The sequence below is a fragment of the Phytophthora infestans genome, genomic scaffold (genome assembly GCF_000142945.1).
Source record: "Phytophthora infestans T30-4 supercont1.12 genomic scaffold, whole genome shotgun sequence".
Taxonomy (NCBI): Eukaryota; Oomycota; class Peronosporomycetes; order Peronosporales; family Peronosporaceae; genus Phytophthora; species Phytophthora infestans.
The window spans coordinates 2,279,316-2,293,561 of NW_003303747.1; the positions used below are offsets into that span (position 1 = coordinate 2,279,316).

Below are 14,246 nucleotides of genomic sequence, written 5' to 3' on the forward strand. Positions count from 1 at the left end.
TAAGCCGTCACGTAAAACCTCCCGATAATAATCGGCCAATACACAAAGTCTCTTGGCCTTGCCGGATGAACCCTCGCTACAGAGCTTCGAGTTCACCGACAGGCATAACACACTCAAACAAGCTTGACCTGACGCTTACCTTGAAGCCGGACGTTGCTCTGTGTGCTTGAGTGGAAATTCTGTTCTGTATTTAAGCTTACCCTTTCGGGTCTATTCCTAATAAGAAGTCCTAATCAAGTATACAAATATCAAGTGAACAATGATCCGTTATGGATCTTCTTGCATGCCAAGCGTCCTCTGCACTGTCGCATGAGCATCTTTAACGGTCCGCGCCCTGTCCCAGACGGTTAACGTGTCTTCCAAAGGTCGCTGAGTTTTCCGCGAACTCATCCCAACCGCCACTGAGGGTTCGTACCGTAGATGGTCCGCTGAATGCGAATCCGGCCAGTCCATTATTAATAATAAGGACAGCCTGGATTCAGTGACATAGGGCCGTATCCGATATTTGTTGAAAACTCGGAGGTGACGCCGTCGAGTCCCTTGCACCTTGGCGTCTCCTTACATCACCCGACCGAGGGTTCGTCGCTTGAACAACTTGGGCGGTGTCACGTCTTTGTCGACGGGTGATAATCCGCAACCACGGAGAAATCACTACACCACAGTCACGATAGACCGATATTATTCATCAACCCCGTTAGCTATTGAGCTGCTATCGATGCACGTGTACGTCGTGGGGACGATAATGACTAGGCGACTCGGGTATGACCGCAACGTTATCGAGCGACGAAAGACCCGGCCAAGAAGTATCCCGCGGGGCTCGTTCACGTTTTCACGCTCGCTGACTGTGCCAAACTTGATCGCCTTCCACTGGTGGGATCGTAAACCGGTCCACTACCTGTGTACAGGGTCAGTGATGACAGCATCTATCATCAACCGCAACGTTAAAGGAGAAGGGCCAACGACGGTGGCGTGTCCGAGGGCAGTCAACGATTACCAAGAATAAATGGGCGGAGTGGCCGTGCATGACCAACTCCGCCTCCAAGCCTTTTCGATCCAGACGTCGGTTCGTTTTGCAAAATATTACAAGAGCCTATTCTTAGGTCTCATTGATTTGGTCATGGCGAATTTCTACATCTCACACAAGGCTGCGTGTAAATTGGCGAACACACCGGCGATGAAGCGTGGTGAATGGTACGCTGTGCTCCACAGCCAGCTACTTCAGCTGAAAGAACATGATTTCGCAGGAGTGGCGGTCACACCGTCACCCGGAAGCAAGAAGCGCAGACGGAAACGCGTTAGTCATTCCCTAATCCAGTTCGACGACTGGGTTACAGTATCGGGAGTCCAAAAACGGCGCCAGCGATCTTGCAAAGTATGCGCTTTGCTCCGCGGTGATCGAAAGAATTCGCTTCAGACGACCTTCTACTGTGAGAACTGCTCCATAGACGACGCCAAGTGCTACCTATGTCCAAAATCAAGACGTAAGTACAGAGGTACAATATAGACTTGCTTCCAGAGATGGCACGATGATTTTGAGTGCGGGTTCGCCAACCCACCTACGCTGGGCAAGCGCGTTGTCCTCCGGCGCCCTGGAAAGAAAACAGGTGTGCGCAAGAAAACAAGGCGTGAGCTGCTTCGTAAAGAAGAGGGCGAAGCAGACGACGAGCTCCGTGGTGGTGCTGAGGAGCATAGCGAAGACGACAGTGAGCTCGACCTGTAGAAACGCAATGATCATAAATCTTGAGTGTTGTTATAAAATAAACTTCCTTGAACTGTCGTACCTTTTGTCTCCTAATTTCTGAAATGATTGGATTCAGACTCCAACTATCTTCCGTTTCTGTAATCCCCGAAGTTACGACTTTAAACTCCACTGTAGAAAAGAAAGTTGTTAATCTTACGACTAAGCCTAAATTTCACCTGTAAAAATCTATATACCTAGCCTCATGTGGATAGTCCACGACTTTACAAACGTCTTGATAAAGAATACGTCATAAGTTGACGTTCGCTTAACGGTTCCGAGGTACGAATCCTGGGAACCAAGGGGTTAACATTCTAGTGTGTACTATCATTTCAAACAAGTTTTTCTTAGCAAATAGTAGAAGCTATTCTTATTTGTCGAATCTGTGGACAGAAGTGGTTGTGCTGCTTGCGCCAGCCATGGGTTCATCACCCTGCCACACAAACTTTAAAGTGTACTTTGTCCAAACCTGAAGTCAGCAACAATGAAAACAGAGCAACCACACATACTAATAGCCACACCTTAATAGTAGTAGTATTGACCACCATGGTTCCTGCGCCTAAGTTCTGTTGGATAGATGACCTATGGTTCCCGATAATGGCATTTATCGTAGTTCAAATTTCGAGGCTCCCATACATTATGCATTTGAATCTGAAAAACCCGTCCATACATAATGGCCATTAATGAAAACCACACATGTAATGGCCTTAGCCCCAGGATAGGTCTTAACCATTCGATGGCCATTGAGATCATGTGATCACGAGCGAGCTTCCAATCGATCTTGCAATCAATCTGTAAGAATTACATGTAATACCTGTAAATGGCTTACCCTACCACCTCCATCCTTGGACGATACCTAAACATATTGAGCTTTGTAAGCTAAACCTTACCCACACGTTAGAGGGGTTAAAGTATGTAGGGTTTAGATAAATAAGGGAATGAAGGTTTCGGTTAAAAGGTTTCGGAATGCTGTCAAAGCTTTCCAAACGAAACATGAATAGAAATAACGAGTCTACTTGAAGCGTGCGTCGAGCTGAAAATAAGTCGCGACTTGTATGATACAAGTCATGACATCGACCCCAATAATAGGATGCTAGTTGTATCCTATTCTTGGGTGGACCAACGTCCTCATTCGCAACGTCTTCTCAGTGCAGACATTCGGCTCATCGTTACGATGTCCAGTCCACAGCAGCGCTTTTTGAAAGTCTGGGAACGTACTCAAGTAGAGCTTCACGGGAGCTACAGCACTGATCGAGTACTGTACTTGCTTTGGCTAAGTACACGCGCGAAACAAGCTGGCCACATGTAATCATGGTGTTGTTTGTCTCCCCACTGCCATGTTTGATCATTACGGTACTCAGCGACGTCATGCCTCTCGATGAGCCATCCGGGGGCATCAAGGTCAACAAGATGTTTCAAATACGACAATACTACAGCTACGTTGTTATGAGCTTCCTATGTGCGCAACAATTCCGTACTAGTGTGCGAGCACTACCGTACCCGAATTGGCGGGTGTGGAGAAACACATTTATTGTGGCCGGTCTGACCGTCGCTGTTCTTCACGGATCGGCACTGTGGATCGGCTTCCCCGTACCATTCTCGATCGTCATTGCGATGCCAGCCTGGGTAGTTATCATCACGATCTCAATGGCCATCGAATGGCTGAGACCTATCCAACAGAACCCAGGAACAGGAACCATGGTGATCAATACAATTAAGGTGTGGCTGTGCGAGGTGCTGCTCGTGGTGATGTACCCTCTGTACTTCTACGTATTCACGACGCTATAACAAAGACCGGTCAGATGTTCTCTGCGTCATTGCTACCCGTAATCAAGTTAGTCATGCGGAACATTTTCGCGTTGACTGCATCCGATGGACACCTTCACTCACATCTCGAAGAGACAACACGAGCTGTATCAGAAGTGCAGCCGTGACCATCAAAGTGGTTCCGAATGAGGGGGAATTTTGCATACAGTACGATACAAACAGCGCGTTAAAACCTCCGAGTTGAACACGATCACCCCAGGCATCTCGTCACTCAAGTGCACCAGACAAGGTGGGGAGACAACTTGCCCGTGAAGATGTCTACAACGACCCCAGCATAGCGACTCTTAAATCAAGTGTCGGTGCCCATGTTTTAACTTGTTTGGAACGTGCAGAAAAAATGTTATTAGAGCAGCAACATGCGCTGCAGGAGTCGAAGACCAACGCGGTTTCAGTACGTCGTTCGTCGATAAATCATCGAGACAAAATCTCCCAAGCTGGCGAAGGAGCGGAGGGTAAAGAACTGGCGAAGTCCGATAGCGTTGAGAAGGACTTGACGTTTGAAGAACGCGGCTCGATCAAGCCTTATGCCGGAGCACGTATTCAACCAGCCCCTCTAGATACGGACAAGCACACAGCTCGAGACGCCAAGGAGATAAGGGCAACCTCACTCCAGTATGTTCTGGAGGTGCGGAGGCTAATATACCTCACAGAGTTTCTCGTGCTGATCAACTACGTCGGGGTTTTCATCCCCGCTAATCTTCTGTAAGTGTCTTTTCTGTCCGGCCTCTTGGACCCATTCTCTCATTAAATATTGTTATGTATGGTCAGCGATCTACATGGGCCTCATGTACAGACTACCCAACCGCGCCTTCTACGCTCAACTCGCTGATCTGACGGAAGATGAACTCGATCAAGCGCTGAAAAATGTCATGTTTAACTGCGCTCTCAAGGTCCTCGCACTTGTGCTACTGTGCTCCCTACTTCAGTACCGTCTTCGATTTTCAGCGATTAGACAACTTGCGTTTGTCATGGAGAAACAGTGGCCTGGAGTGCAAACCAAAATCTGTTTCTGGGTCTTTTATAATGTTCAGGCATCCCTTCAACATCATGGTACGAAATGGCTGGTCGGCTGCTCTGTTTTTGTCGCTGAGCTGTCATTTTTCATTTCCAGGTTTTGACTACACGTTTGGGTTTGCGTGGCTCGGTGAAGAACCCATGACTGACGCAAGCAACACAACCAGTGTCTAGACACTTCTGTCCACAGATTCGAAAAAAAGAAAAGCTTCTACTATTTACTAAGAAAAACTTGTTCGAAATGATAGTACACACTAGAATGTTCAACTAACTCGGTTGGGATACTATCCTCGTATTCTGGGTTGTAATGAGCTGGTAGTCTTCCGGGGTTTCCGGTGCAGTAGCCACAGTTGTACCTGGTACTACGCGAGGTAATTCTTACCCCCCCCTCCTCTCCTGATTACACCAGCCACAATCATGCCCCCGAAGTTCTCCTCTGAAATCCTCACTAACCAATTTAACGCATCAAGAACAAGCTCAAGCACTACCTACCCCAAAATCAACTATGACGAAGTTCACCTTCTTCGCTGCTCTTCTTCTTGCCATCGGAGCTATCAACGCGGTGGATATCAGCCCGGATGGGCTCCCTCCTTTTGCTCTAGCTGAGGGCAGCGACCAGATCGACGCCACGCTGGCTGACGGAAGTGGCCAAGTCAACGCCACGTTGGAGGAACGCTGCTGCCTTTGACATGATGTAATCGGGTCAGCGGAAGAATTGCTCAAGTGTAGACTGGGAGAGATCGAGTAGTTCGCGCTCATTTACTAAACTCTCGACAACAAGAAACTTTGTTGATTTTCAACTGTCTATTTCCTTCTCAAAGTCTAGTAACTAGACACTTTGTTTCCCTAAACCAAAAGATGCTAGGTGAAACTAACGAGGATAGTGTCTATGCTTGCCGTGAAAAAGTGCCTACTGTAAGGTAGTAATTATCAAAGCTCAATACTCTCGCTTAAGTTTGGGTGCGTTTGATCACATTACGAGATTCCTTCAGTATTGTGCATTCTATTCGAAATTTCCGCGATCGTACACGCCCAGCAAACGTGCACCCAATCGCGTAAACCCCGTCTTACAGAATAAAACTATGGTGTCATCCCGCGCGCGCTTTGAGCTTGCATACCGGTATTACAGTAAATAGAATGACCTAAGATCGCAATTTGAACCACTCATAGCGTCGTGTCGATTGGCTGCCTTTCTCCCACTCACCCCGCATCAGTAATTCTAGACGGAATTGACAATAGCAGCTAGCGATGACAACTCACCACATGGAAAAGCGCAAGCTCAATAATAGCGAGAGGCCCCAGCACAAAAGGGACGTCAAAGTCAGCTTTCTGCAATAATCGAGGTATTTATAGTGACTTGAAAAACAACAGTAGAGGTTCTAGAGTTTTTTTCATCGAATTTGTCCCGAGTAATGTTATCAAACGCTAAATGGAGAGTACTGAGCTTTGATAATTACTACTTTACAGTAGGCACTTTTTCACGGCAAGCATAGACACTATCCTCGTTAGTTTCACCAGGAGAGGAGGGGGGGGGGTAAGAATTACCTCGCGTAGTACCAGGTACAACTGTGGCTACTGCACCGAAAACCCCGGAAGACTACCAGTTCATTACAACCCAGAATACGAGGATAGTATCCCAACCGAATTAGTTGAACATTCTAGTGTGTACTATCATTTCGAACAAGTTTTTCTTAGTAAATAGTAGAAGCTTTTCTTTTTTTCGAATCTGTGGACAGAAGTGTCTCGACACTGGTTGTGTTGCTTGCGTCAGCCGTGAGTTCTTCACCGAGCCACAAATTCAAATGTGGAGTGACCTAGTTTGCGGCGAAAGTGTTCCTCTTAAAGTTGTGGCAGTTTTAGGGGGTAAAAAGTGTAAGGATGCTGCGGCTGCGAATCAGGCGCAAGAGATGCATTAAAGCACCAAGAGCATACAGCGCGGGTTTTCAGGTTGAAAGCTTTAGGTCTCATACATGTACACTATAGGAACATTCAGCTTAATATTCGTATACTTGGGACCGAAGGATTCTTTCGTCGTAGTTTTAAATGTGAATTACAATGTCACTCTGCGTCACAGAAAACTAAACTGTGAATAATGATTGTTGGCTATCCGTCGCTCTCTTTGTTACAAGCTTTAAAGTTCGCTGTAAAGCTTATAAACGTTGCTCCTCAAATTTAAAATTTCAGAGCTTCTTCGAGCTTTGCTAGTAACTGAACCCGTTTCAGCAACAGCCCAAAATACCACAAACAAAATTGGCTGGGTGGGTGGAGCTCATGAAATACCCTGTCCAAAAAAACAATATTTCGGTTGTCGAACTGTTTCAGCAATGTTTGTTTTTTCTAACTCGCTTCACTTCAGGGTCTATGCTCCACCACAAGACTGCGGTAGAACAGTGTTCTACGCTCTAAGGGCAGGGATTGCTAATAGACAATGGGAAAATGCTACGCGAAGAAACAAATTGGTACATTTTTTCCCAGCTAAGTCGAAGACAATCTAGTTCATTTCCCATACAGTAGCAGCTATCTCATGCATTGGCAGATCCTATCCGCACATAAAGCTGCACCATTCAATTTCACTATTGATAATCGACGGTCGAGGATGGACAGTTCCCAACCAGGGCTCGAAAAAATAAATATAATTAAATAATTGTAGTATTGAATTGACGGAATTACGGATTATTGGAAAGGAAAAGACTTTCGTAAAATATACAATTCTCCCCGTAATAATTAACAGTAGAGCTTTCGATTGATGTATTTTAATACCAGGGTAAAAAAAGCGTCCTCGATGCTGTCCACCACTGTAAACTGACCTTATTATAGGTAAAAAGTGGCAGTAGCAAGCTGGTGGTCGACCACAAATGACTGGTTCATACGAGAGTAAGCGAAGACATCTAGCACGGATACCACTCTATTGGGATTAAGGAACCCAAATAAAATGATCACAATCTGCAGCCTGGGGTACCGTTCTTAGCTATGGTGCTTAGGAAGTAAAAGAGGAACTGGACTGTATTCAATTAGGCAAATTAGAGCTAGCGTGGGGGTACGTCTCGGCAACAGGAAAAGCCAGTTGTAGATGCACGACAGACACGGATTGCGCAGCTGGATACGAGAATCCAGATCAGGTACTGCTTAACCTTTATTATTTAATATAACAGATTTCGGGTCGAAAATAGCTAATAGGAGATCATGGACTTCCCTGTACAAAACTCTTATCACTGTCTTGTACCGTTGCCGGTTTATTTTGATTGGCGAGGGATCCTAGCCAGGACCATAACCCCCCCCCCCCACAACCAGCGTATTGATAGCAATGGTTGCTCCCAATCCACTTCACTGTTCTAACCTCTTAAATAATTGCAATACGTAATATTCGCTCCGACATTATTACAGTAACGTTTTTTTTTCCAGCGAAACCAGTTCAATTTTATATTTAACTGTTCGAGCCCTACCCCCCAATGGTTTAATGTCACGGTACTTGTGTGAGCGTAACCTCGGATAACATTCGCACGACATTCGAGGTACACGTGCAGTACAGTGCAGTACGTTCGTGATCACAGTACTGTTCGACAGATACAACTTGCATCAAAAAATAAAAAAACACATTTTCTCATAGGTAGTCGTTTCTTTTTTCTTTCATTTCCTTTTGCACAGAATGTCGCTGTGGTTAGTCACTTTGCAGCTCTCATTTGTCAATCTTTTATTTATCGGCGTCATGCTCATATCCACACTTACCCGGTCCGTGAGTCTGTGATAGTGGCGGCTCGGTGTTTGTGCATGATGGCTCACTGGTGTAGGGGAGCATGGCATCGACTTCACATCTGACTTGATTGAGTTCGCGGGCGGACTCCGAGACGAGGTGATCTACGTGGTATCGGCTACAACAGCTCAGCATCGTAGGGCCAGGCGGGCGGACGACCAACTTCGACTGCAAGCTATGAGATGTTACAGTCTGCAATACTGTACCTGGTCGTCGTTAATGAGACCACCTGTACGAAAGCCCTGAATGGGGGCCATCTCCTGACAAGTCACGAAGTAATGTTCTTATCGAATACATTCATCGCAGAAGCACACGAGGTGTTTGCGATGCCTCAACTAATTCAGTTATGCGGAGACTGAAGGGGATGGGCTCCCATCCACGGGTATATCGCATGATCGGCGAACTCCGTTGGTCGCGCAGCGGGGTACGCGTTCGACACCGATCCAACTGACTACTCTCGAATCGAATTATCTCGCAGCCATACTGATCCATTAAGATTGCTTCTCAATGCATCAATAAATTTTCGTTTTCGTGTGTGTCGAAGTGCGTACGATTTTCTCTTTCTACTGTAAATCTCTTATCTTACGCATCACTTTCAGAACCTGCAGGAGATGCTTGAAGTCCATGACTAATCCTTTTTGCTTCCTTACTTAAGATTCTTTGCGCTTCTGGTGGCATTAGCTAAATATTAAAGTACGAGAGAAACTAACCTTGCGCTTTCAGTTGTCGTGCTACTGGGTCTAATGCTGTCGATACAGATACTGTACATGGTAGAGCGACTTTGGGTAAAGCATAACTTTAAGGTATATACCTCCTATGTTTACGTATTTCCAATCAGCCTCCTCTACTATCATTGGAGCTGGTATCAAACAGAGCTAGGGTGTAAAAGGAGGGGTGATGCAGCCTCTCTCAGCTAATCCGAAACAGAGTTTTATGGCTAGTGCTTTAAAGTGTAAGCTCTTCAGAGGTTGGCTTGAGCATATCCTAACTAGCTATACTGAGAGCCGTGTTGGTGCTCCCTTGATCATGCAGGGCGCTACTTTGGTGATAGTGTTGCCGCCGCTGCTGGGGCTTGCAGTATTTGCGCGACATGACATCCATCCCTAATAGAATTTAATGCAATAAAACTTGGTTTCGTGCCTTTAAGTTGCTTGGTGTCCCAGTTGGTCCCTCTTTCATTCCTGTAGTAATCAGTGCGCCCATTGACAAAGGATGATGATCTTTATGATGTGGTACACATCCCGTGAGAAATTTCCTGCTGAGAAAGTGAATGGAGAGAGATCGACAGGAGAGACCAGAAAATTTCTGGCAGAAATGAGTAACTAGCTCATTTCTCAGCAAGCGAGGCACAAAACGTCGCATTGCAGACTGGAATGAAGTCTTCTCCACTCCTCTCGGCTGACTCGTTCGACAAGAGGCTGCGCGACGTCTTTTCGCTCCACGCGGCAACCCCAGTGGTGATTGACTTACTACTCAATTGCGAGACTCGAAAGAGCTGACGATGCTTGCTGTAACGTAGCTAAATGAATATCTTTCGTCGATCGAAATCGACGACGACGATCCCGGTTTCGTGCTGAGCTGGGACTTGGACAACCTGAACGCATTTGTGGCGGCATCGAATGCTCTAAACCCAGCCCGTGCGCCGGGTTGGGTGCGGACACGACCCCCACACATGACGGCCAATTCATTCACAGACGATCTCGTTCATGAGCTACATCAAGTGGCTGGAGGTCGTTGTGGGCGTGTGCTGCTGGCGCCAAATAGATTTGAACAGCTTGGCGCGATTACGCTGACGCTAGGCGCCCTACAGAATGATGATTTCCTGCAAGACGCTGCTCAGGTTGCACTCCCCGTTGTCAACAATGTCGAGCGATATATCGCCACGACGTATAACCTCACGGACACGAACGCGCAGCGTTCAGTAGAGAACAATCTCCCACCACCTCGTCGAAACGGTCAGCCATTGCGTCGAATCTTCATTTGATGATGTCGCCTGTGCGCCGAATCGTAGCTTTCTATTGCGTCTCAATGAGTAGTACAGACAACGACGGTGAGATCCGCCAGGTGTCAGAACAGTACCCTTCATATATAATAAAAGTATAACGCGCGACAGCAATACCCGCCCATAATTTTGATTGGTTGGAACTGGTATTAACGTCTGAGCACAAAGTACAACAGCAATTCAAAATGGCGCCAAAACGATGCAAGAATCAACAGATTTTTTGTTGAATGTGCAAAAATGCCCAAATATGGGATACGGATTGGTTGAAACTGTTTCCTTTTGTGGGAAAACGATGTTTGGACCCGGATTTCACTGTTGTTGTCTGTTTTTATAGATAAACACATAAACAAACCCAATACATGTTGTCCGTCATCAGAAAAATAAAAATGTCTTAGCCAGGCGCCATCACACACTCGCAAACCACAACCGACGTGTGGGCCACACGTAACTAAATTATTGCAGCCCTTTTTTATAACTATCAAGCTTCATAAAAATAATTTATTAATAAGAATCACGGCAAAGTTAAAGAAAACAATATCAGAACGTACCTGTGGAAATAATCGATTGAAAGTGATCTCTGGCATCTCTAATTAAATTATTTTTTGAAAAAAATTGTTTTGAAATTCCAATACCATGATTATTTCGGACACCTCCGTGTGGGCTTGTCTGACAATCTAGCTTGACACGCTATCTTTGTTAGTATGTCTGTGCAGAATCCTTCTTCAGTCGCAGTATCGAGTACGACGTAGATTTGTCTCGGACCTTACAGCCGCTTAATACATCTCAAGATGCATCTGATTACAGCACTTATATCGACTAATGTAATCGACCGTACCACTCGACCTCATACCACTCTAAGCGATTAAACTTCCGCATCTATCACACTAAGAGTCCGCGAAACTTTAAATGTTGACCCCCCGTAAACCCCATTGCTCTTAGAGCAGATCATGTTGTGATTCAACCTTGCACCCAAGAAGAGATTGCTCACAACGAACGAGAAAGAAGACTAAATTAAAAACTCCTTAGCAGCTTCGCACGAACTCCTACCTTGTCCCGAAATGTTCCCATATAGCTGTCTGATTCCTACTCTGGGTTTGCTACAACTACCAGAGCTACAGACCTGCACTTCAACCCCCCCCCCTCTAAGCATAGCTCCGAGCTCCAAGAATGCCAACGCCTACCACGTGCTGTAGCTAATCCAGTCGTATCTTGTCCAGTGGCTTAGTGAATACGTCATCAAGAATTCCTACTTCCTTTCACTTTGTATAGCTTGAACACTTTCATGGCCACAAGCGTACGCACGTAGTGGGACCTTAACTCAATTTGACGCGTACGATGACTATAACCCCGGGGAGTTGCCAGTCCCATTGCTGCCTGGCTGTCAATACCAAGGAGCCATTGTATATACATGTTGGGGGAGAATTTCTTACAAAATGTTGCTTTCACCAACGGTTTCCATAGTAGCTTCACATGCGACCACATACTCGGCTTCAGCCGTAGACAGAACCACGATTGTATCGCGCATCAGCATCCTCGACACGGCATCTCCTACAATCGTGAACACGAACCCCGTTCCACTCTTACAAGACTCTGGGTCATTCGCCCAGTCACTATCCCAATACCCTTCGATCGGAACTGGGCTCAATAAATCTTGAGAATTCCTGAAGTCATACCGTAGCCCAGCGTACCAGGTAATGCAGAACGCGCTTTAACGCACCAACATGTTAAGCCGAAAGCTTGGCCACGAATCCAATTAATTGTCCAACTGCGAAGGCCAAATCTGCTCTTGCGAGGTACATCAGCATTCCATCTTCCCGTCGATATGGGTAGCTCGTATTCGCTTTTTCATATTCCCCAAGAGGAGGCAGTCTCATGTTTGTTTCCGTATGATTACCCACTGCATGAACATTGCTAAATCCAAGCGTTATCAAATTTTCACGAGCGTATTTACCCTGCCCAATTGCGACACTGTCAGCGGTTCGTGATGTTTTAACGCCCAAGTAGCTTGTGAGGATTCATTGATCTTTGCTCCCATAGGCGCTGTCAATATCACCAAATAACTGACCTTTAGTCCGCTCATCATTTGTAGCAACTACGATGTCGTCAACGTAAACGAGAACCAACATGATTGTTTCACCCTCAAATGGGCAGTAGAGACACGGGTCAGTTAGCGATCTCTGGTATCCATGATTCAACAGCCAGCCATTCCGTTCTGTATTCCACTCTCTTCTTACGTGCTTTAGCACATACAGAGCTTTATAACCAGGTACATGTGTCTGTCAATCTCGCACGGGAACCCATCAATTGACCTCAAGTATGGCTGAATCGCCGGTACCGCATTCAAGTAGGTCGTATTTACATCTCCACCGTCCATAATTAGGTGCAGCACTACAGCAAGCGCTGCTAGCATCCGGAAGGAAGGCATGCGTGCTAGTGGTGCAAACGTTTCAACAAAATTTACCCCAGGTCTCTGACGGTTGCCGAACGCTACGATTCATGGCTTATATCGGATTACATATCCTTGGTAGTCTGACTTCAATGCCTATACCCATCAGGTACGAATTGGTTTCGCATCAACTGGAATTTCGTCACTTGGAATCTCTTTAATGACACATTTTTTCCCTCAAACTCTCCGTCTCCTCCAGCTCGCCCAGACACCAGATGTCGGCGTACGCCGATCGCATTAACTCTCTGCGATTCTTGGGGACCGTCACGTTACTTGCACGAATCGGCTTGCCGTTTTTATCTAGCACTCGAGATGTTTTCTGCACTGCGTTGACCATATAGTTCTCCAGGTAGCTTGGCCGATGGCGCTCGTGAACTTTGCGAAGCCTCATATACTTGCGCTTGGGTTCTTGCTTGTCCACACTTCGCTATACTATCGCCTTTTCCGAAGGTGCTTCTTCGCGATGTGTTTTTACCGCGTTTGTATAGAAGACAGCAGTGCAGTCATGTCAATAACTTCTCCGTGAAACGACATACCATCAGCTTCTCCTTGCCCACTACTACTTGTAGAGCAGCCCCATTAGCTACGGTAGATTCATCATTGCCCACACTCATTTGAGCATCTTCCAATATGTGCATTTCGTTCCGTTGCGCTGGTACCTATTACTCGCGATCCATGAGTCTCAAACTCATTCACCTCGGAGTCGCATAATCCTGTGATCGATATATTTCCATCACATGCGGAATCACCAACTAGATCCGTCTGCCTGTATCACTTTTACGTCTGCTTGCATTATATTTGCTGTTCTCACAGCTACCGCATTTAGTTCATTTAGAGCTGTCACAATGACACTGTCAATAGCACTTGCCACACGGCTTCACCAGTAGCGCTTGTAAATGTACTTCCCAGTTCAACTACACGTGATACTTCTTAAGCATTATCCACCGTCACGTCATTGGCGGCGTTTTGAGCAGAACATGGATCCGAACGTCGATCTGAGACTTCATCTATTCCGGACAAGTCTCCATCCTCATCCGGTTCTGCAAAGTTACCATCCTCGCCTCCCTAAAGTTCCACAGTCTCGTCACTAAACGGTTCAGAGTCACCGTTTCAGCGCCGTATTCCTTATGTGATTGCCGACATTCCCTTATTAACGACAATAGAAATAGCCAATCATTGCGCTTTAATTTTTGTACTGTTGCTGTTTAAGTGCTTTCTGACAGCTTACAAAGTGCAAGATTAAATCTGATCATTTTACCGTAGGTATATTTTTTGTTTAGCGATAGACAGCATTCACTTCAGAAATATGACTGTTGATAATCACAGAAGGAATACAGTATGCACTTGACACACGTGACTCGCTATGCTGTTCAAAGTATAGCGACTCCAGGCCCTCTTGATGCATTGACGTATCACGCCCTCTGCAACACGCAAATTCAGGACGAATTTTTCCGTTTGTTCGGCTGAG

At 46.1% G+C, this 14,246-nt stretch overlaps 3 protein-coding genes across 3 annotated transcripts; all 3 read left to right on the forward strand.

Moving 5' to 3' along the window:
• Positions 1-2,912: 2,912 nt before the first annotated feature.
• On the forward strand, positions 2,913-3,577 carry PITG_08102 (uncharacterized protein; the record flags this gene model as incomplete). Its single annotated transcript, XM_002904233.1, has 3 exons — positions 2,913-2,960; positions 3,017-3,465; positions 3,574-3,577. The coding sequence occupies 3 exons, from the start codon at positions 2,913-2,915 to the stop codon at positions 3,575-3,577; spliced, it is 501 nt and encodes a 166-aa protein (XP_002904279.1).
• A 1,470-nt stretch (positions 3,578-5,047) lies between these two features.
• PITG_08103 (uncharacterized protein) lies at positions 5,048-5,380 on the forward strand (the record flags this gene model as incomplete). Its single annotated transcript, XM_002904234.1, has 1 exon — positions 5,048-5,380. One exon carries the CDS (start codon positions 5,085-5,087, stop codon positions 5,265-5,267), a length of 183 nt encoding a protein of 60 aa, XP_002904280.1.
• A 4,323-nt stretch (positions 5,381-9,703) lies between these two features.
• PITG_08104 (uncharacterized protein) lies at positions 9,704-10,314 on the forward strand (the record flags this gene model as incomplete). The annotated part of the gene is made up of 2 exons (XM_002904235.1): positions 9,704-9,787; positions 9,850-10,314. 2 exons carry the CDS (start codon positions 9,704-9,706, stop codon positions 10,312-10,314), a joined length of 549 nt encoding a protein of 182 aa, XP_002904281.1.
• Between the last annotated feature and the right edge of the window lie 3,932 nt (positions 10,315-14,246).